The sequence below is a fragment of the Vicugna pacos genome, chromosome 11, assembly GCF_048564905.1.
Source record: "Vicugna pacos chromosome 11, VicPac4, whole genome shotgun sequence".
Classification (NCBI taxonomy): domain Eukaryota; kingdom Metazoa; phylum Chordata; class Mammalia; order Artiodactyla; family Camelidae; genus Vicugna; species Vicugna pacos.
This window is the reverse complement of record NC_132997.1, coordinates 26,057,362-26,080,383: the sequence shown is the minus strand read 5'-3', so window position 1 is coordinate 26,080,383 and position 23,022 is coordinate 26,057,362. Positions and strand designations below refer to the sequence as shown.

General features: G+C 44.9%; 1 protein-coding gene and 1 long non-coding RNA gene across 3 annotated transcripts in view; one reads left to right on the top strand and one right to left on the bottom strand.

The window, feature by feature from the left end:
- The window catches only part of LOC140699232 (uncharacterized), a 34,821-nt gene extending 31,584 nt beyond the window's left edge, over positions 1-3,237 (bottom strand). For both annotated transcript variants that reach the window (XR_012077254.1, XR_012077253.1), the window contains exon 1: positions 3,167-3,237. This is a non-coding gene — a long non-coding RNA (uncharacterized lncRNA). The remainder of the gene's footprint in view (positions 1-3,166) is intronic.
- Positions 1-21,824, top strand: part of DISC1 (DISC1 scaffold protein) — a 285,981-nt gene extending 264,157 nt beyond the window's left edge. Inside the window, exons 12-14 of the mRNA XM_072970971.1 lie at positions 9,596-9,714; positions 19,531-19,694; positions 21,554-21,824. Coding sequence (XP_072827072.1) covers positions 9,596-9,714; positions 19,531-19,669 — 258 coding nt within the window. The 3' untranslated portion in view covers positions 19,670-19,694; positions 21,554-21,824. The remainder of the gene's footprint in view (positions 1-9,595; positions 9,715-19,530; positions 19,695-21,553) is intronic.
- The last annotated feature ends 1,198 nt before the right edge of the window (positions 21,825-23,022 follow it).

Sequence of the window (23,022 nt, the reverse complement as noted above, 5' to 3'; positions counted from 1 at the left end):
AAGCTCTGATGTTTCAGTTTCTCTGGCCTCATGTGCATAGGGCACACGAACTTGCCTTCAGTAACATATGCTCTGTTAGGTGTGGTGGCCTTTCGTAAGTAGAGCTGGCAGGTATAGCAGCACCTAACTAATAATTTAACCTAAACAGTTTCTATTCCAAACACTTTTTCTATTCAGGAAAATATAGACAGACAGATAGATAGATAGATAGATAGATAGATAGATAGATACATACATACATACATACGTACATACATACATACATCTGATTTCCTCATCACTCTAGATAAGGCCAGAGGAGGTATTGTTACCAGAAACTTGCTCTTATCAAAACAATTATTATTATTATATATTGTATCCCTACCCTTTCAATATGAGCTCTAGCTTTAAAACTTTAAATGTTGATATTTTCCAAATTTCATAGGCAAGGCCGTAACTTTATGAGAAATATCATGAAGTAAAACTACACAAAGTCCCTGGGGAGCCTGGCCCTGGAGTTGGCGGCTGTGGTTTCCACCAGCGTGTGGGGCAACAGGGATCAGGCTAGCAACAGAATGCATTTTTAGATCCGAGTATAAACTTTTACAGATAAAGCTTTTTAGAAAGTCATTTTAATGAGAAAATCCTGCCCAACCTAGGAAATCCTCTTTTCTGTTCTAAATCACGCCTCCCCGGCTTTGGTGAGTAGGACAGAAAGTTGACATCGGCTCTAATGCAACACAGCTGAGCATTTCTGCCCACACACTCAAGTCTACAGGTTTTGATCATGAGGTGAGTTAAGCAAATTATTTTTGCAATGTCACCCAACCGAGTTAGGGCTACCGAGTCATCCACGTGTGGAGGGACAGGAGGGAAGACTTAGGGCTTTTTTTTTTTTAGGATTTTTTTCCAGCTTTATTGAGGTATAATTAAATAAAATTGCAATATATTACAGGGTACAGTGTGATGATTTGCTCTATGTATATATTGTGAAAGGATTTCTACCATTGAGTTTCTTAACACATCCATCACTCACATATTTACCTTTCTTTAATTTTACTTAAGTTCTACTCTCTTGGCACATTTCAATTATACAGCGCAATGTTATCAACTATAGTCACCCTGTTATACGTTAAATCCACAGATATTACTCATCTTTTAACTGAAGATTTGTACCCTATTACCAGCCTCTCCCAATTTTCCCCCACCCCCCAGTCCATGGCCATCACCATTCTACTCTCTTTTTATTGAGTTACAGTCAGTTTACAATGTTGTGTCAAATTCCAGTGTAGAGCACAACTTTTCAGTTATACGTGAATATGCATATATTCATTGTCACATTCTTTTTCACTGTGAGCTACCACAAGGTCTTGTATATATTTCCCTGTGCTGTACAGTATAATCTTGTTTATCTATTCTGCATATGCTGGTCAGTATCTACAAATTTCGAACTCTCAGTCTGTCCCTTCCCACCCCCTCCCCCCGGCAACCACAAGTTTGTATTCTATGTCTGTGTGTCTGTTTCTGTTTTGTATTCTGTTCTTTTTTTTTCTTCAGATTCCACATATAAGTGATCTCATATGGTATTTTTCCTTCTCTTTCTGGCTTACTTCCCTTAGAATGACATTCTCCACGGACATCTATGTTGCTGCAAATGGCGTTATGTTGTCTGTTTTTATGGCTGAGTAGTATTCCATTGAATAAATATACCACATCTTCTTTATCCAGTCATCTGTTGATGGACATTTAGGCTGCTTCCATGTCTTGGCTATTGTAAATAATGCTGCTATGAACATTGGGGGGCAGGTGTCATTGAAGTAGGGTTCCTTCTGGATATATGCCCAGGAGCAGGATTCCTGGGTCATATGGTAAGTCTATTCCTAGTCTTTTGAGGAATCTCCATACTGTTTTCCACAGTGGCTGCACCAACCTGCATTCCCACCAGCAGTGTAGGAGTGTTCCCTTTTCTCTCCAGCCTCTCCAGCATTTGTCATTTGTGGATTTTGGAATGATGGCCATTCTACTCTCTTTTCCTATGAGTTCGACTTTAAAATTCCACATATAAGTGATACCATGCAGTGTTTGGTGTTTTTCTGTATGGTTTACTTCATTTGATGGCTCTTTCTAAGGCCGGTAACAGACAGGTTTGGGTGGAAGGGCGGTGGCAGGGACGCAGGGACGCAGGACCTGCCGGCTGCCCTGGAAAGGGGAATTATTCCAGGCAAGGCTGTTCTTGGCTGCATGGAGGGAAAGGACCTGTGTTTAGAGAGGTCTTCTACCTGTCTCTGCCCGGTTCTTCATCTTTGGGAGGAAGCCCTGGCTAATGCAGTCTGAGCAACAGCATAGCTTCCTCAAGACCAGTGAAACAGAACAGTGTCCATTCCTTTCTTTAACAAATGTGTCTGGAGCAGCTTTTGAGAGGTAGGCAGGCTACACTGGAGCTACACGGCTGGTAGGACCCCTTTCTGCTACTGTCCTATGGAGGATACAGGCAAGTCTAGATGTACAGAAGAAGTTCTGTGCTTGAGGGAAATGCATGATGCTGGAGGAACACCCGGAACCCAGAGTTGAAGTGATAGGAGATTCGGGGATCCGAAAGTCTGCCTGGAAGAAGTGGCATCTGCAGGGCTTTGCAGAGAACGGGAAGTCTCCGTAACGAGACTCTTTTCCTGGTACAGCTTCTTTCATTCTGGCCCGTGGGGAAAATAATTATTCCTAGGGCTAAATGATGGAGTGGATGTAGAGAAAGGAAAAAAAAAAAACACAATAATTTGAATTGCTGAAAAGACTGCCTGATGGGACAAATTACTGGAGAGTTTTCAAAGACACTTTGAAATGCCAAACAACCTGTACTTTATCCATTCAGAATTGAAAATCCTACAAAACTCCATTTCGGCTAGGAATACCAATGACTTTTTCATGAACGATGTTTTAATTTTCACGTATCAGTCATGTCAGGTTTCTTTCTTTCTTTCTTTCTTTTTGCCACATTTAATTGAACCATAAAAGTGGAAGCAAACATTACAAATTTTTTGCTGAGAAGAGCGCAGTACAGGAAGAGCTACTGGTCCAGGGGGCCAGGGAGTGTTCACTGGGAATCTAGAAGGCAATGGATGCGATGATAGATCAAGGCTTTCATGGTCTTATTCGGAAAGAAGAAATTCACAGGCCTTCCCGTGTGACTCACCTGCTGGCCTCCGCCTCCAGCCTTGTGTTGACATGGGGACCAAAGGTCCCTTGCTCACCGCAGCATCCCAGGTTGCCCTGGTTACTGTCATCACCACTTCCGGTTACGCGTATCCGAATTCCGCGGGGAGCGGCCCCCCTGGGTGAGGCTGAGCCCTGGGGGAATCAGCCGCCTTCGCGGAGCTCTGCCGGAGGATGGGAGGAGGAGAGCCATCTTCAGGCGCTGTGTGCTGCTCTGATCTCTTTCTGTCCCCACTTTGTGGCCCCTTCACTCTCCCCCGGGGTCAGCCCAACACAAATCCGTTTCTGCGTTCCCCTGCTCCCAGCGCGGCGAAGTCAGATCCAGAGGAAAGAGCTGGCTAGCTGTGGGGAGACCTGTGTCTTGGACCCCAACCCATCACTTTCTCCTTGTGTGACCTTCAGCAAGTCATGGGGGCTCTTGGAGACTCTTTCCATGGGTGGATAAGGAGGAATTGAACTAGATGGTCCACCTTGGGTTTCCTAAGCCCCCTGCCTGCTCCGATCCTCTGCTGCTCCATATAGAGACGCTCAGGGAAGGGTTTGTGGCATTCTCAGCAGCCCTGACTGAGATGGTCCTTTGGAAATGTTGGCGTTTGATGTCCTGGGAAACAAGATGGGAAGGAAAATGAGGGGCTGCACTTTCGTGCAGTTACATCCAAGCTAGAGCCTCCTGAGCGGTGCGCCTCTCTTTACAGTTCACTATTTTGGCTTAACGAGAATTGCTGGTGTTTCCAAAGCTCTTCTTTGAAAAGAAGTTTCCTTTCTGTTTAGACTAACAAGCAAACACCACCCCTTGCCAATAGCTCCTATTTCCTTTACTTATTTTTAACTTTCCAGCATGCCTTAGACAGGTAACATGGATAAAATTAGAGACTGGGGTAGCGTTGATGAGAAAGCCCCCTGCTCTGCTGCCAGGAGAATCTCTGCAGACTAACCTAAAACCCGCTAGCTTACAAGGGCACACCTGAGAAAAATGTTCTCAAAGCAAGAGAGAGACCAATGGTGACGTAGCAGGCTTGATGCTTCCTGCAGAGAGATTCTGCCATCCCGTGGGACCGCAGCTTCCACATGCTCAAGTTCCCAGGAGGATGTAATTATTTAAGCAGGGTGGCGATTTTGTCCTTCATCCCATGCAGTGAGTGTGCCCCCAACATGAGTGTGAGATCCCGAGACAGGAATCCGTTTGTCTCTTACCCTTCTGCCTCTTATGATGGAAGCATCTTGCTGTGCAGGGTCCACTAAAGAGTCATTTCTCCCAAAGCGAGGTCCCATTGGTTGTATTGCAAGCAAATACGTGCCTGCACAATTGACCAGAAGCCAGGGATCTGGGGACAAGTGACCAGTGGCAATGGCCACTCACAGAAAGCTCTGTCTTGTACTTTTCAGCCTCACGGCCACAGTCCCAGCATGGCTAGGAGCTTCCCGTCCTGAGAAAAGTCTGGGCATTAGCATTTTAGCAAGCTTCAAGATCCAGTCCATCCAGGGACCAGTGAGGGTGCACTTCTCGCTAGCTTTTTGCAACGGTCCTGTCCATCCAGGTGGGATTCTGCGTAGGGGATACCCATGTATTCAGCTGTTTGAGTTACTACGCCTGCATAACAGATCTTAGGGATTTAAGACAACTTAGGGATTTAAGACAACCGTGTATTAGATTCGTGGCTCCTTGGGTCAGGAATTTGGGTAGGGCACTGTGGGGAGACTCTCTTGGTCCCACAATGTCTGGGTATTCGCTAGATCATGTGAAGGTGGAGCCTGAAATTGTTAAAAGACTCAATCCCTCCTGTACCTGACTGTTGGCAGGGGCTTGAGCTGAGATTCTCAACCAGACTCCTACACCTGGCCTGTCCAGGTGGCTTGGGCTTCCTCACGACATGGAGACTGGGTTCCAGGGCAAGTGAGCTGAGAAGACGTGTACCTATTATGACCTAGCTTTGGAAGTCAGGCATGCCACTTCCACAGTGTTCTTTTCATCAGAGGGTCCTTAAAGGCCCATCCAGTTTCAAGGAGGAGAAGTAATAAACTGTTGACGGCAGGGAGGCAAGGTTCCGGAAGGCACTGTTGCTATGGCTACACATACACTTTGTGATGCTCGGGCACCATATGGAAACAGACAAGGAAATTCTAACATGAAGTGGAGGGTTAACAGACAGGACCTCAGCAACTTTGTCCCTCTGATACTCATGACTCTGGTCCTGTCCTGCCCTCCGTGGATGGATGGGGTTGCTTCGGACAGAGCAGAATTCTTCGTCAGATTGATAAAACATGTCAATCTGCCTTCTGATCAGCTGGCACTTCCCACTGTTAGGTCTTAAACTAATTCTATTCCCAGGATTCCATGACAGCGCATCATGATACAAAGCCATAAACCACTCAGAGGATGCTGACACAAGTCACAGTCAGCATCTTCTCAGATCAACAAGTCATGGTTTGTGCAGGAGCCCGGGGGAGCATCCGTAACTGGGAGGAGCAGCCCCTTGAGGGAATGCCAGTTAGATCTGTTACTGATCAGAGAAAATTGAGCTCGCTGAGTTCATTTCCTTCTACCTCTTTGTGCTTTTTAATCTTTAAGAATTTTTAAAAAAATATTCAGGTATATTTCTTCTGTACTTTACCATTATGATTCGAATTAGTGTTCTTAGTAACTTTTTCCTTTATTATATTTCAGAGAAGTGGAAAATACAACAGAGTATAGAGACAAAAATAAAATTGTGCTGCAATACGGCCCTTCCAAATAATGATTGTCAGTTTAGTGCTTTGCCTATTTGAGTATTTCGTCCTCATTAAATATTCTTGTATTAAAATTACATTAAAGGCTAAATACAAATTGAATACATCAGAACTTAGTTTACTCATCCCCTTTATTGTTGGGCGTTTATGTTATTTCCACTTTCTCATAGTTTTAATGCAATTATTTTGCACTAAAATATATTTCAAACATATATGGTGAAGATTTTTCTATACATATTAAAAATGCTTAATAAAAATCACTTAAATGAAAATACATAAATTTTCTTTTTGATAGATTTCCAGAGGGGGAATATTGGATCATAGGACATAAAAACAATTGAAAGTTTCTGGTCTAAAGTTGCTTTCCCAAATTCACGAAGTTACTATCAATCTGTACATAATTTAAAAAGGAAAACAGGCAGGGATTATGTGTTTGGGGGAACACGTAACGCCATATTTTAAATGGATTTCACTCAGCTTTCATTTATATTTGTTTTAGCCTCAAGAGGAGGATTGAATCATTTGATTCCATCAAAGAATGTTTTAAATTCCTTGGTTCCATTTTCTGATTCTACGCTTTTTTGTCTCTTGCAAGTGTGTTCTCGGTCGTGTGTCTTTTCCCACTCACACTGTATTTTTCTCCTTCGTGTATGACTGGTTTTTGCCGCTGTCAGTCATTCTTCTCCAGATGTTCTTTTTCTTGGTGTCTCATTTAGTTCACGCACTATGATGGTGTTACTTATTGCTCATTGTCTCAGCTTCCATGTAATTTGTCTGCTCTGTAATTCTGCATCTTTGAATAATGATGTTACCACTTTTAGGATTAGTGTATATGTGATCTTTATATATGTGCTTTTTTTTTTTTCTCATTGTCACTGCTGTGGTCAATGATGAGCAAACCTTCAATGCGTGGTTCACATGCCTTCTTGTAGAATTGTGTCCATTTGTCCCCAAAATTGTATGTTGCTGTCTCTAGATTTCTCTGGTACATTCATTTATTTGCAGTCTATTAGATTTCTCCAATATTTACAGTAGTTATTTATAGTTCCCATCAGCACTGTTTTCTTCTAATGTACTTGATCATTTGGGATATAAGCTTTAGAGCCTTCTGGAATTAATATGGTGAATGTTAACTTACATAACTGGATTAAATGGCTATTCTTGGACTCCGGTTATAATATTATGTAACTCCTGATCTCCAAGGACTTTTAAAATGTCACCACACCTGGGCATTTTGTTGTTTTTCTTGGATGTTAATTGCAGCTTTTGTAGCAACTCTGCAGTTTAGTCTGAATATTTGTCTTAATGGTTTCCCTGAGGCAAAATTATTTTTAGTAGCCCTAAGACTTTTTGCTATTTGTTGGTGAAATATTACTTTTCCATTTGGTTAAATTTTAATTCTGAGCTCACTTTTGCTGCTTATGGATTTTATTTATTCATTTGTCTATTATAATTTTACTGTGATATAACTGACATATAACATTGTGTAAGTTAAAGGTGTGCAGCGTGTTGGTTTGATACATCCCTATATTGCAACTGATTACCACTGGAGCTTTAGCTAACACCTCTGTTGACACATACAATTTCTTTTTTGTAGTGAGAACATTTAAACTCTAGTCTCTTTGCATGTTTGAATTATACAATACAGTGTAGTATTGTTGGCTGCAATCACCGTGCTATGCATTAGATCCAAATTTTACTCATCTTTTAACTGCGATTTTAATATCGTTTCTCCAATTCCTGCACCCTCAGCCCCTGGCAACCACCACTCTACTTTCTGTTGCTACCAGTTCGGCTTTTTAAGGTTCCACATAGAACTAGTATCATACAGTATTTGTCTTTCTCTGGCTTAACTCACAAAGCATAATGCTGCCTTTTCCCGTGTTTCCTTTATTCTTAGAGTCTCTATTTTCTTTCCTTATTTTCTGGACCTTGTGTATTCTTTTCTTTTTAAAAATCCACGCCAAGGATCACACTGAGGGCCCGGGATGAATGAATCACCCAGGGCCCCTGCCCACAAGGAGCTTACAGTCTCTTGTGAGAAACTGACATACATCAGAATCTATGCTACAGGTGGAAACACTGTTTGGGGGCCTTGAAGGAAAGGAAGAGGGGTCACAGGCAGGAAGAACAGTGCGATGGAAGGCAAAGAGGGTCGGACCAGTTGGCACAGTTGGGTTGCTGAGAAGGGAGTAGACGGGACCAAATGAAGGATGGGCCTAGTGCCATGTTGTGGAAGGGCAGAGTTTCGTCTCTGCTCTGTGGTGGTTTTGTTACCGAGTCCAAACTCTTTCTGCTCCAAACTCTTTCTGCTCACCACACAACTGACCAATAAATCAGGAGATGAGGTGTTGGAGCAAGGAATAACGACTTTATTCAGAAAGCCAGCAGACTGAGAAGTTGAGGGACTAATGTCCTGGAGAACCATCTTCCCCAAGTCAGAATTCAGGCTCGTTTTATACTAAAAAGGGGAGGGGGTGTGGTTGGTTGTTGCAAACTTCTTGGTGTCTGAATCCTTTGTTCTTGCAGCTGTCCGGGTGGGTCAGGTCATGGTGCCCCCATAAACCTCCAACAAGACAAATGTTATTTTCTATTCTGCAACTTTTTATCTTTATGTGAATGGGAAAGTGTTCTACCCTTAAAGGTCAGAGCCTTGAGAATGGGCTGTCCTGTCTATTTCAGGCTCTAGGCAACATTCTTTTACGAAAGGTGCCGAGCCAGCAAGACTCAGCAAGGGAAACAGAGCACAGGGTTAGAGCTAAAGAAACAGATCTAATATGGAGTCAGATTTGTTCTTTTCTATTCTAGTTTCGTGCAGGTTCAAAGGGTCTTGGGTCTGACTGGGTCTGAGGGCTCTTGGCTGGTTCATGTGTGGGGTGGAAGTATGAAGGGGCAACACTTGAGAAGGAAGGAGCTCTGAGACGCGGCTGTTCATTCATTCATAGAACCAACGAATGCCATGTGCCCACCATGTGTCTGACACTGCGCCAGGAGCTCTGGCCCCAGCCCGAGCAAGACATCATCGTCCAGACTCATACAGGGCTTGGCATCCATTGTCCTTGCTCTTCTGGGGATACGCTCCGGCAAGGGAGAGAGAAAATTAATACCATTGCTGGCGGTGGCAGGGGCTGTGCATATAATACATGGCCATGGCACTGAAAGTCTCCTCAATATTCTTGCTTTCAGGGGCTGTGAGCAGCATGGGAACACATGTTCAGTGCCCTATTAGACCCCTGACCCCCACAAAGGAACATCTTTTTTCTTACAGGTCAGCCCAGTTGCTCCTGTGACTTGCCCAGTCCCTCTTTGGTTAGAATTCCTGTTATATTGTGAGTTTCCTCGGGGATACAGCTTAAACACTCAGGCTTCCCCTTTATGAACCCATTTTAGGAGTCGATATACTGGAAATTTCTCTTTGAAATGACCAGATATGGGAGGTAAACTGTGCAGCTACATAGACACAGCTTCTCATTCGGTCATAACCTGAAACCCGTTCTTGTCCTGTCAAGGATGACCTCCAGAAAAGACGAAGGTTCTGGCACAGTTTGAATGGGGTGCAGAAGCTGGTGGAACTCCGCAGGGAAATCTTCCCCTTGTGGACCCCTGGGTCAGTTACTGATGTGCTCATGGCCCTGAAAAAATCTGTCACTTACACGCGATCTTTTTCTTTTTCTCTGGCCAGGACTCCTACATCCTTTCTGCAGAACTTGGAGAAAAATGCGAAGCCATAGGCAAGAAGTTATTGTACCTAGACGATCAGCTTCACACAGCGATCCACAGTCACGATGAAGACCTCATTCATATCCTTTTTAATCTGGCAGATTAAGCACCTGTTATAGGTTATTTTGTAAAAGGAAGTCTTAAAAAAAAATCCCTTCCCCATGCCTCTGCAGATGGAAGCAAACAGACACTGCTACTATTTATAGATCAGCCTACCTCTGATTTCTGAGATTATCCAGTTCACAATGTCTTCTCTCCAGTTTTTGATAGTCAACATATGTGATGATTAAATCTGACAACTAAAAGTATCAGTGAGTTCCAGACATGCACACAGTGAAGCCAAAGAAAATGAAGTTTTTATAGGATGTGAACTGGATGTGCAGGGTTCAAAGGGTCATGGGTCTGACTGGCTCAGTTTCCTTGGGGCTTTCGTAATACCGAGAAACCCAGGTCCAGCTTCGGTTTTCTTTGCCTTACAATTCCGCCACGTAATGGGCAGAAAAATAGCACAACAGGACTTTGGATCGCTCCTTTCCAGCTTTTTCTTGTACAAGACTGGATGCACTTGGTGTCACATCTGCAAGTACCTTCACTGAAACTGACTGCCAGTGGGCAAGCTGTCACGGGACTCGACTGGCTTAGGTGTGGGTTCGTGTGGAGCCCTGGACCTCCTGCGCGTCTGTGGGTACAGTCATTTTGCCTCTGGGTAGCTCTTTTGAGGACAGATGAGTGGGCACAGGGTGGATAAAGGGGTACACAGCCCCATCCTATATCTTTTAGTTATTTAATCACAAGGTTTTAAAATTAAATAAAATTATTATATTTTTTAATTGAAGTACAGTTGATTTACTATGTTGTATTAGTTTCCAGAATACAGCATAGTGATTCAGTTATACATATATACATAGTCTTTTTCATATTCTTTCTCTTTATAGGTTGCATACAAGCCACTGAATGTGTCTAAAAAAATGACATAAATGGGGGGATGGGAAGTGGGGAGGGATAGGTTAGGAGTTTGGGATTAATAGACACACATTACTGTATGTAAAATAGATAAACAGCAAGGGCCTGCTGCATAGCACAGGGAACTAGACTCAATTTCTTGTAATGAGCCATAATGGAAAAGCAACTGGAAAAATATATATGTTTGTATGTGTACCTATAACTGAGTCGCTTTGTGTACACCTGAAACTAACATTGTAAATCAACTACACTTCAGTAAAAAGTAAGAATGAAAAATGACACAAATGAACTTCGTTCCAAAACAGAAAGAGACTCACAGATAGAAAAAAATCTTCTGGTTACCAGAAGGGGGGGGTGTAGGGAGAACCTGGGAGTGTGGGATTGGCAGATACTAACTGCTGTATACAGAGCAGATAAACAGCAAGGTCCTGCTGTAGAGCACAGGGAATGTTTTCAATGGCTCGGCGTTACCTGTAATCACAAGCTGACACTCCTCTAGATGAAAGCACTTCTCTGTTCGCATCCTACCCAGTAGTATGACTTTTATTAGAGGTATCTGTGAGAAATGCAGCTGTTTTGGATTTGGCTTCTTGTTGCTGTCTTACTTTCCAAAAGTCCAGTTCTTACCATACTTTATCTGTGTGTGTGTGTGTGTGTGTGTGTAGGTCTGTGTATTTTTAAATAGCTCTGAATGGTCAAGGATGAATCTTAACCATAAGTATTCAGATCCGCAGTTTAATGATAGATTCAATGCTATGTTTCCTTCCTCTTTATAACCTTAAATCTTTCACCTTGCTTATTAAACTTAGCAGGAAATTTCTTCAACTTAATCCGTGATTATTGCCACATTACTCAAGGTAGATTTTTAAAAGCAGATCTTCTGTTTTCCATAACTTATGCCTCTTATGAACTGATGTTTAAGCTCTTATTAGAAGGTTGGCCAAAGAAACAGTAGAGGCAATTTTGTTTTGTGCTTTTGTGTACTCCACGTTCGTGGAGCGCAGATCTGAGCAGTTATCAGGGGGCGTGGCCTCCAGCAGACGGGCGAGTGACTATCCATGGCTGGCACCTGGGAGCAGCGCCAGGCAGAGAGCCAGTGCGTTTGGAGGGCTTTCTGGCCCCAGCCCGGCAGGTGGGCTTGTTTTCGGTGGGAAACACCCCGGGCTTGTGGTGGGCTCCGGTAGCGGGTCAGAGGTTGTGTTAGTCCCTTGTTTAGCAATTTTCCAGAAGGTTGGTTACATTCTAGAGAATTGGGTTTTTTCTTGAGTAGATTTGGGTTGTGGGGAGGAGGCTGAGAGGGGACAGAGCTGTGCATAAGTAAGACCTTTTTAGTTTTCTCACGGCCAATCCAAGCCAGATTCAGTAGCTGTGGGATCACAGACAACTGATAAAGCCACTCTAAGCATCAACTTCCTCATCCGTACAACTCAGATAATAACACGTACCTCTAAGGTTTTCATGAGGACTAAACGAGGCTATGTTCAGAAAGTATGTTTAACGCAGTTCTTATATACGGTCAAGTGCTTGGTTTTAGGTAGAAAATCATTCTTAGAGTCTTTGTCACAAGCTGAATCTACATCTCATTTTTATATGAGGTTTCAAGATAGGCTGATTCAACTGTTTTGCGTAAATGCTTGAAAGAACTGATTGGTAACTGCACAGTGACTTACATGAAAAGTCAATTGATTCTAATAAAACTGCTTTTCATAGATAGGGATTATTGTTCCTACTTGACAGTTGACAAAACTGAGGCTTAGAAATGACACAGCTGGTCCAAAGTCATTTCTGGTGGGTGGTGGAATCTTCCAGCCACCCCATCCCCTGGCGCTTCTTGGCCACACAGGAAGCAGCTATGTCTCTAAGTAGATGGACGAGCCTGTTCTGTGGAACATGCGGAACATACATAAAATTTTACTATGAAAATTTTAAGCTGCAATAAAAGTTGTTGAGTGAAGGTGTTACCCCAAAAAGAGGAACAGGAAAGACCCCAGTTCCTGTCTTATCCGAAAGATAAGAATTCAGATGCGAGACAGAAGTGCTGTGTAGCAAAAGATTTGAAAGGTTTTATTAGCAAAGGGAAAGGACACCCCAGGAGCGGGAGGCGGGCTGATCCCAGGGCACACAGCAGCAGACTTGGTTTGCTCCCTCCTCTCACACCCTCGCTTAGAGGTCGGCTCTTGATTGACGGACAGCTCTCGCCCCTGGAGTTCTTAGTCATGCTCGTCCCCCTTTCCCCATGTCCTTGCCCATGATGCACACAGGAAAGCCCATGGTGGGGGGCGGCGCTAAACCACAGTGTTAATTACATCACAGTGAGCGCTGGGTCATGTCTGGTTAGGTCCTTGTCGCTACTGCGCAGTTGCAGCTGCCGGGTTCTAACTGGTTTCTTGCTGGCGCTCATTTAGAGGAGGTAAAACCCCTTTATGCTGGAGGCAGGCACACCACCGTCTTCCAGACCATCCCCCTTCTTCCCCACTTTATCTGTCTAGTGCCCCCACTTATCTAACTGCCTAACAAAGTTACATTTTTGTGAGACTTTTGCCCATCCTTGCTGGGGAAAGTGGAGACACAGTAGGACCGTGTCAAACCAAGGCTGGGAAACACAAGCTTAGGTACTGAAGTCACCCACTCCCCTCAAATAAAATCTACACCACAACATAGATTTCAACCCTGACTTTCCTCTGAAACCCTGGCTTTGTTGGGTGTCAGGGATTGCAGGTAAATATGCAGAAGGCATCTTTGAATTCATAAGAAGCGGTGCTTGGATTTGAGTGGAACGTGATGTCCTAAGATAGAAAGACATCTTTACTCTGCGGAGGCTTCTTACACAAACCAAAGCGCTCGTTTCAAATTGGAACTGATCTGGAGATTCAAAGGGGCTGCTGGAATCCTCCAGCCAAACTCCGACTGTTTTGTGTTCCCATTTTTGATCAAAGAGACAAAGCTGAGTCTGAATGAAAGAAACAGCTCGCTGTCAACAACGCAGAAGCATTTCCCAGCGAGGGTAATATTTTTGTTTGATTCCATTAAGTGCTCGGCCGGAGCCGCCCATGCATTAGATGCGGGGTGCATCTGATTAACCTGAGTCCATGTCGGACGTCCAGGTTCAGAAGGTTCAAGTCTTGGGTGCTACGGACGCTTGTTCCCTGTGTGGAAGGCACGGAACTTTGCATAAGGCATGTGCATGAGAAAGCACTGTTAGTGTAGTATCAGCAGAGGGTGGGCCAGTCGCCATCAGTGGAGTTGTTTCCAAACAGACCCTCCGGGTACCCTGACTTAACATCAGAGCCACGGGCAGCCTGCTAGGGTCTCCTGCTTTTATGGAGAAGACACTGGATTGACAGATCGGAGGAGGGGGAGGAGACAGGGCAGGTCTCTTCATCGTCTTGACAGGCTCAGTGAATTACACGTAGCGCGACCAAACAGCGACACCAGCCCGTCAGCCGCTGTGGCGTCCAGCATCTGAGAGTCTGCACCATTAATTGGAAAAGCCAGCCTCCCAGAGGTGACTCGCCTGGTGTCTGAGGCGAGGAGGGGAGGTGTGACTGCACTGCCACTCAAGCTGGGGTTTCCAGGAGCGCTAGCCCGAGTCTCTAGTACAATTTCACAGCCATTTGGGGTCCTAATTAGCAGGTAGGATTTGAAAAACATGTTGAGGGTGTGGAATGGCTCCTCCACGTTTGAAACACTTGAAGCGCAAACCATCTCAGTTCGGCGGATTTTTATTTTTTTCACAGAGATTTTGCTTACTTTTTCTCCTTCAGCTTCTACAATGCACTTTCAAAAGAACAGAAGTGCACCCGGGACTGGGACACCGCTCGAATATTTCAGACCCCACAGGGTAGTTCTGCCTGCCTCTGAGTCACAGAAGAGATGGGGACAGACTGATTCTATCTGTGGCTCTGTTTACATCCCCGTCTGGGAAAGCCTCCTGGAATTCTCTTCTCTTTCCTTGTTTGGAATGCGTGGTGCCCAGTCAATTCGTTTTGGTGGTACCTGATGGCTGTTAATAGCCTGAATGCATCCAGGCGCAGCACACACACCACATCATCCCCTAAAAGGACATTTTCAGATGTGCAGCTTAAGCAGACAAAGGTAATGAGAGTTTGGGGAACTTGCTCTGTCTCCTTGGAAATGCTTTCTGCTTCTAGAGCTAAAAAGCTGAAAGAGAGACCGTCAGGACCACGGGGCTCAATGCGTGTTATAGATGAGAAGATGGGGACCTTAAGAGTTTGCTGTTAAAGTGTTGTGTATGCTGGGCTGATGCGCTTCTGGTGTCCAGGGCCACCCTCAGGCCCCCACCCACGGGAGTGGGGCGGGAAGAGGAGGAGTTGGCACACTGTAATGCGGGGGGATGAGGGAGCCTAGGAGAGCGTGTGCTCACCGCCATCACATCCGCTGAAGCAGGGCGTGTGTGGGCGAGAATTTGCTCTTTGCTCTTCAGCAATTGTGTTCCTCACCTTTGGCTGTTCCACAAAGGAGAATTCCCAGCACTGTGGCGGTGGTGGCTGCAGAGGAATCCCTGTTGATAAGAAGAAAGAATCTAGCAAATGAAAAGCTGTTTCCAAGGATGTATTGTTGTTTCTTTCTGAAGCAAACTAGGTCAGACAAATGAAGACCTATTTTTGACTAAAACAATCCGCCTGGAATCTCCATTGGCAGGAAAACACTCAGTTGCTTTTGGCTTGTTTCTTTTTTTAATTGAAGCAGAGTCAGTTTGCAATGTTGTGTTAATTTCTGGTGCACAGCACAGTGATTCAGTCATGCATACATACATTCCTTTTCATTATAGGTTATTACAAGGAATTGAATACAGTTCCCTGTGCTCTGCAGTGGGACCTTGTTTATCTATTTTATAACACTCCACTGACACCATTGGACGGATCTTCAATTGTTTTTATATATAAACAAAAGACCCCCTTGAAAGCATTTGAGGACCTTTGCACACGACTGCCCTAAAGGACAAGACTGCCTCGCCACCGGAAGACATCTGTGGAACATGTTTCCCTTCACTCATTGCAAACACAAATCTGCACAACTTTGCTATCAAGAAGTTACGCACTTACCGAATACACGTGTAGTCTACCTCAAGGTGGTAAAGAATGGTCTTTGGTTCCAAAAGTGTTTTTAAAGACATTGGCGCGCCCATCCTGGTGCCACCGTTGTAATTAATGTGCTAATTTTCTTAGATGCCACGGATGTCTGGTGGCATATCTGTTACAGGAGAACTGTATACATACTTAGCTGGAGAGGGTTTGATGGAGAGACATTCTAAGAATCATTTAACCCATTTGAGACCTGTTTTTTTGCACTTAGATGTAGTGAACACCTGTCATAGATACATAAATTCCAGTGCTGGAGTTTTACTTTATTTGTTCAGCACTTTGACAAAAGTCAAGGTCAAATATATCCATTGGCTTTGACCATGAGCTTGTTGGACAGCAAGGAGAAAATCTGATTCTAGTCCTACTCTACCTCTTAGTAGCCTTAAGATTTTAGTGAGATGTATCAAGGAGATAGTTTATTTTTCTGTAAGTCAGTGAGAAAATATTGCAAAAATGGTTTTCAGCATAACCTCCAAGGGCACGTCTGTAGCCTGGACCGCTCCTGACCTTCACACTCACGTCCACTTCCTACTCAGCACCTCCACTTGGCTGACAAATGGGCTTTTCCAACTTAACGTGTCCAAAATCCAATTCCTCCCCCTTCCCACCCCCAAAACCGGACTCATTCTCAAGTCTCCTCCTTCTTGATAAACTGCAAGTCTTTTCTCAGTTCCTGGCTTAGAGAGAAATCTAAGAGCCACTCCTGATGCCCCTTCCTTCTTCCAACATTCTAGACCCAGTCCACTACCGTGTGCTGTTGGCTCTGTCTTCAAAAAGCACCCAGAATCTGACCACCCCGTGGCATCTCCACTGCATCCAAACCATCATCTTTTTTTGCCTCCTCTTATTTCCATATTTCTGCCCTCGCACCTTTTACTCTATTAAGGATTAAAGCAGCCAGAGTGATCATGTCCCTCACCTGCTCTAAACCCTCCCATGGCTCCCGACTCATGATCTAGCCACGTGCCCACGTGTGTTCATTTTCAGCTCACGGACGTCAGCGCCACGACGGCGGTGACTTTTGTTCCTTTCACTCCTGTAGTTCCCGCCTCCAGACGGTGTCTGAGCGCACAGTAGGAGCTCTGGATGTGCTTGAATATCTGAACAAAGTGAAGGGAAGAATGAGGAACTCTGGCTACACTTTTATTTGCCCAGATGCTTACTGGGGAAATATTTCCGGTGTGGTTTTTTTTTTTTTTTTTTTGGTAAACACATTGATATAAATATGAAAGGATGCACATCCACCGTGAATATTACAGAAGTATGGGGGCAGCAAAAGGAACTCTATCTCCCTCCCAGTATCTAGAAGTCCACCTCTGTGTCCTCCGAAGGTGCCTTCTAGCCAGAAATGGCTTACCTCTGCAGACTTTTTTCTTTCTTTCTTTCTTTCTTTCTTTCTTTTTTTTTTTTTTTGGCAAAATTAGGATATTGCACACAAATTGTTGTGCAGCTTGCTTCCCCCCCCCCACTCCACATTTTCTCCTGGACTCCCTTTTGTGTAAGTACATTCAGAATGTTTTGGAACTCACGTGTAGTCTGGAATCATACAGGGGAATTGGTTAGAGAGAGGTAGTTGTAAATAAAAACACGATTTTAATCATTTTGATGAATATGACTCCATAGGCTCACTAAATTGAGGTTTCCAGGATTTCTGATGTCTAGCCCTGCTCAGACAGAACCGGAGCTGTTTGCTACCTCTGCTGTATCAGCAAATAAACCTTAAATCTCGTGGCGCCTCACAAAAGGCGTTATACTCTCACAAGAAAAAAAAAATGTTTTTAACCCCAGCCCCGTGCAGAAGGCATGCGAATCTGCATTTTGTAAGTGAGACAATTAAAGCATGAAGTGTTTGGCTAGCTTCCCCCAGCTGGTGGTCAGACCCTCCAACCCCCTCTCTCACTCCTCCCTGTGCCCGTAGAGATTGATGTTTGAGGGGCTGATGTTACCTTAGATGATAATTTAGTCATTTTCTTTTGTGGCTTCTCTCTCACTCTCTTTTCTAAAACGTTTTCAGTGTGTTCTGCCCATAGCAGAAATTTTACGCATTCTTTACGAGTTCTTTAAGAAGCATCTTGTTTTGGTTCAGTGTCTCTCTCGGAAAACCTTCGCTGTCATTGAGCAGATCACAGAGAGGGGCCTGGAGTCCCGGGCTGCGTATCAAAGGTGACGAAGTCTCAGGAGTTTGTTGAGATTCATAAGCCGCTTAAGCTCCATGCTTACTCTTTGTCAGTGTAGCAGATTAATGATTAATTTGCAGCTTGGTTGTCCGTCTGGGACCACTTATGCTGTTCCTTGTATAAAGTCCTGTGTGTTTTCATAAAAGCTCAGCAAGAGCTGTCCTGAGAAATGGAGGGAAACGAAGCCTTCTCAAAAAGAAAAAAAGAGAAAAAGGACAAGTATTGGATACTTCCTCCCCTTACGCCCTCATTCCCCCAAGTTCACGTGCAAGGAGTGACTCATCGTAGTAAATGTGCGTAAATTACGTAATGATGAAATCTGGCGAAGCTTTAAGAGGATGAAAAGCTGCGGAAAGCTTGTCAGGTGGTTCTGCATTTTTGGCTTAGGACAGGTTCATTTGCATAATTCCCAAGATCCTCTGGAGTTCCTTATTTAAAAAAAGAAAAGGATGCTTTCTCTCGTCATAACCTAAGGCGTCTCTTTCTCTTGACATTGCATTGACATTGTACTTGGATAAAGCAACACTGCAGTAGATGCAGACATCTGGGAATAGTGAGATTTCTGCAAACTGCTCTCCCCACAGCTTTCTGTTTTCCCCATGTCTGATCTCGTGATATTCAAATGGTCTGACCTCATGTGGTGATTTACCAGCACTTTAGTGGTGTTAACACATGTCTATGTTTTCTCTTAGTTTCTGTTGGATGAAGTTCAGTCAGTTTACTGATTGAATTAAAAGAATTCAATCCATCTCTCATCCTGTACCTGTCTTAGAACTCTTCTGACTACAGGTACAAAAGGAAAGAACAGAGGGGTCTAACTGGATAGACAGAAAAGCCACCATTGGTTAAATGTTCCCCCAGCTTATACAGCCTTATTTATTCTGTAAAATTATTTGCTAAGTTCTCTGTGATTGTTTTATCTCTATGAGACAAAACTTTACAGATTAAGAAACTAGGAACCTAACAGTTTAAAGAAAAACTAACTAACCAACCCAGAAAAAGGAAGCTCCCTGCACTACGTCAAATCTTGGGTGCCCTGAGTAGCTATTTGGCAAGTACCCGGGAGTACAATACCACGGGTCAGCAGATTAGAATCTGAAGTGGTTTAGAAGTCATTGTTTCATGAGAAAACTGAGGCTGAGAGTGATCTGCACAGGTGACAAGGCAGGTGACTGACCAACAGGGACTATAACTCCTGACTCTGTGTCTGGACCTAGGTGGCCCCAAACCCTGGATGGCTCCAGGAGGCTCCGATTTCCTGCCACCTGCCCTTCCCGCTGTCCGAGCACTGGGATGTGACAGTTGCCCTGCCCCCGCGGGGGTTTAGCGGGAATTACCGTCACGCTGACCATACACCTTAGAGCAGCCCGTTTGCCATCTGTCTTGGTCTAAGAGCTGACTCTTCCTTTCCCTTTTGGACGCCTTACTTGAGATAGTTCATGACCCCAGGCCTCGTTGAAATCCCAATCGCTCTTAAAAGACGTGTCACTTTTGTATTAATATTTAATTCCTACAATTTGGAAGAACTTGAAAGTGCAGTTAGACAGCCGGGCCCATCTGTTGCCAGCAGGCACGTGGCTCCTACCAGGCCCCTCGGAGGCTGCAGGGGCCGCCCATCACCTTCACATGTGTTCCTTAACAACATGTGCACAGTCTCTCAAAAGGGAGCTCCAGATGGTGAAGGAGACTCTGCAGGCCATGATCCTGCAGCTCCAGCCGGCAAAGGAGGCGGGAGAGAGGGAGCCCACTGCTTCCTGTGTGACAGCTGGCATCCAGGAATCACAGGCCTGAGGCGTGACAGGATGGGGGAAGGAGGGTGAGTGACCACGTCATTGACACGGGTGCTCAGGGGGCCTCTCCCGCCTCCGCTGCAAAGCCGATGTGATGGACCAGTGATGGAGACACAGAGCCCGGATGTTGCCCAGGAGGAAGGCGGTCCACATTCGCTGTCTTGGGACTGAGATCAGGGAGTCAGTTGGAATAAGGCAGGGGGCAGTGATCTGCTGATTCCCTTCTAAATGCCAATCAAGGGGCACCTTGACTATGTCACTAACAGGAGCGTCCCACACTGGACTTGAAAAGTCTTTTCCTTTCAGTCCCCGTCAGGCAGAAGGTCGGGTGAGTTCTGCTAGAAAAATGTCCCTTTTCCTGCACCATCTTGCTTTCTGCCACAATTAAAGCATCTCCTGATTTAAGAAGCTCTAAAAAAGAAACCAAACATGCGTACCTGTTACATTTTCCTTCCAGGCACAGGATATAAGGGAGCTAATTAACCTGAGTCTGGACTGAGCGGTTTTTCTCCTTCCTTCCCCTGTAATTCTCTGTAATCTCAGAAGAATCAAGATGAAAACTGAAAGATTTTTTTTTTTAAGTAACAGCCTCTCATGGGCAGCCTTGCGGTTCTTCTGTGGTGACAATGCCTGTCTCCCCAGCATGGGGCCCCTGAAAATTCATCAGGAAGTTCTGAAATCCACCTACAATGAGAGCAGGAAGGGAGGAGGGGGCAGGAATGGGTCAGGTGACGTGTTTAAACTTTCGAGCCTCTCCTGTTTCCCTCCTGAACTGGTTTCACTCAGTGCCAGGCAGGACGTGGAGGTGGAAACCGTCAGTGCAGTCTGGTATCCAATGAGGCAGTACAGTTCTCAGCAGTGTGCTACTCGGTAAAGCAGAGCCGTACTCAGTAAAGCACTGTAGCACTCAGTAAAGCACTGTAGTACTCAGTAAAGCAGAGCTGTACTCAGTAAAGCACTGTAGTACTCAGTAAAGCACTGTAGTACTCAGTAAAGCAGAGCTGTACTCAGTAAAGCACTGTAGTACTCAGTAAAGTACTGTAGTACTCAGTAAAGCAGAGCCGTACTCAGTAAAGCACTGTAGCACTCAGTAAAGCACTGTAGTACTCAGTAAAGCAGAGCCATACTCAGTAAAGCACTGTAGCACTCAGTAAAGCACTATAGTCCTCAGTAAAGCACTGTAGTACTCAGTAAAGCACTGTAGTACTCAGTAAAGCAGAGCCATACTCAGTAAAGCACTGTAGTACTCAGTAAAGCAGAGCCATACTCAGTAAAGCACTGTAGCACTCAGTAAAGCACTATAGTCCTCAGTAAAGCACTGTAGTACTCAGTAAAGCACTGTAGTGCGCAGTGAAGCAATGCAGCACTCAGTTAGACAGTATACTCAGTGACATGGGGCATCGCAAGCCTGTCCCGGCTCAGGCAGCTGTAAAACAGGCTGAGCACAATTAGGCAGCACTTCCCAAAATGCACCGAGGAAGGTAGCCTCAAGAGATGCCCCAAAGACCCACAGCGCTCCCTTGACTCGGGCCCCTTTGGGAAACGTGCCCCGCCATGGTCTCTGTTTGCAGAGCCAGGCGCAATTAGCATGTCAGCCTGTGAGCCCTACTGATCTTTTCCAACCCCTAAATTCCCAAGTTTAATGGCTCATAGCTTTTTTTCACTTCATTTCATTTCATTTCACAGCACATCAGTCTAGTGTTGTGCAGCACTGCATTCTCTGGGGGAGTTGTGGTCCGAACTCTGATTTACATCGCTTATACATGTGCGTTAGAGACCAAATCCGAACCCTTCGCAGGGTTGAGCTTCATCCCTCCTTGCCGCACTTGGGAAGTGTAGTTGACTAATTGGTCTTTTTGCACTTCTGTCTCGTTGATACCCACAGAACAGTGATGCTCCTGTCTTCATTCGGATCCAGGGACACCAGACAATCTCTGTCATTTCCTGAAGCCACACTGGCATTCCTGGGAGTCACCTGCTTCTTTGCTAAGCCTTCTGTGCTGTGTGGCGTTTCCGCTTCCATCAGGAGATGCCCCTGCTTAAGCCAGCAAGTGGCCAGGGTCCAAGGAACGAAGCAAAAGCACAACATGAATTTTCTGACTGTGTTTCTGACAGTTTTCTGCTGAGCATTAAAAGATACACTATACGTAATTTAAGACGTATTAGTTTGTTCCAGGAGTGTTTGGTTTTTCAATGATAGAGCAAATGCCTGAATTATTTATAATCATGTCTAAAAAAATATTATGTACAAGTCACATGGCACATGGAATTCTTGAGTCCTTGAATTAATTCCAGTGAAGCAAAACTTGGGACGAGTCAAGATTGTCTCTAACGAATTCCTACTTTGACAAGCGTTGTTTTAACAAGCCCCACAAGACATCTTAACAGTCACTAACCCGAGCGTTTTCTATTACTCAGGTACCATCATGAATAATTCTGTGAGGTCGTTATGTCTTTGAAAATTCTAGAAGCTAATAACTGTCTGAGTGTGCCCCAAATAAGGGGTCTCCAGTGCCTCCAGTGGGCAGTGCGCCCATTTCCTTGTTGAGACCCTGACCCAGGCAGGTGAGTGATGCTTTAACCACAAGCTGCAGCTCATCCGCAGTCTATGCTGGTGTCAGAGGCAGCCAGGAAGCCTGCCCGAGGCCAGGGTGTTTCCTCTGACCCTCCGACCTTCTCAGGACAAGCCCCTCTTCAGTCACTGTGACCCTAGAAGACCCAGGACTGTACATCTCAAACCCTAGGGCAGTGTCTGCAGGGCAACCTCAAAAGAGATAAGAGCTTGAATCTAAAAGCAGCAAAGCAATAAGGACACAAATCCAAGCTTTCGTGGAGACAATCAAGACCACAAGCAAAGGTGGGTCTGAGTCCACTGTGGCCCGTGCGAGAGAACAGATGAGCTATTACAGGGTCCTCCGTGCTGAGATGCTGACATCCAAATGGCCACTCATGCACTTCCTCCAGCCCGACTTAGCAGGGCGTCTTCCGAGTCAGTAACAGTCCCGGTTCCTTCCTACGTCCTGAAATTTCAACATCAGCATGATCTTCCTCAAATCAAGTTAAGGTGTAACGTTGGGAGCTTTTCTTCCTGGGCAGTAGGGCTGGTTCCCCCACCCCAGGAGCATGGAGAGGCTCACATGGGGGCGCTGGGACTGTCCTAAGATCTTTCTAATCATTATCGCCTTTAATCCTCATTTCAGTCTTACAGGGTGGGTGTTTGTAGTTGGTGAAATTGAGCCTTAGGAGACTGCTGACGTTCCCCACAGCATGGAGGTGGAGGGCAGTGGACTGGCAGCGGCAGTTGGGGACAGGTAGAATGCTTCTAACTGTGTTCTTCCTAGCGTACTTTTAATG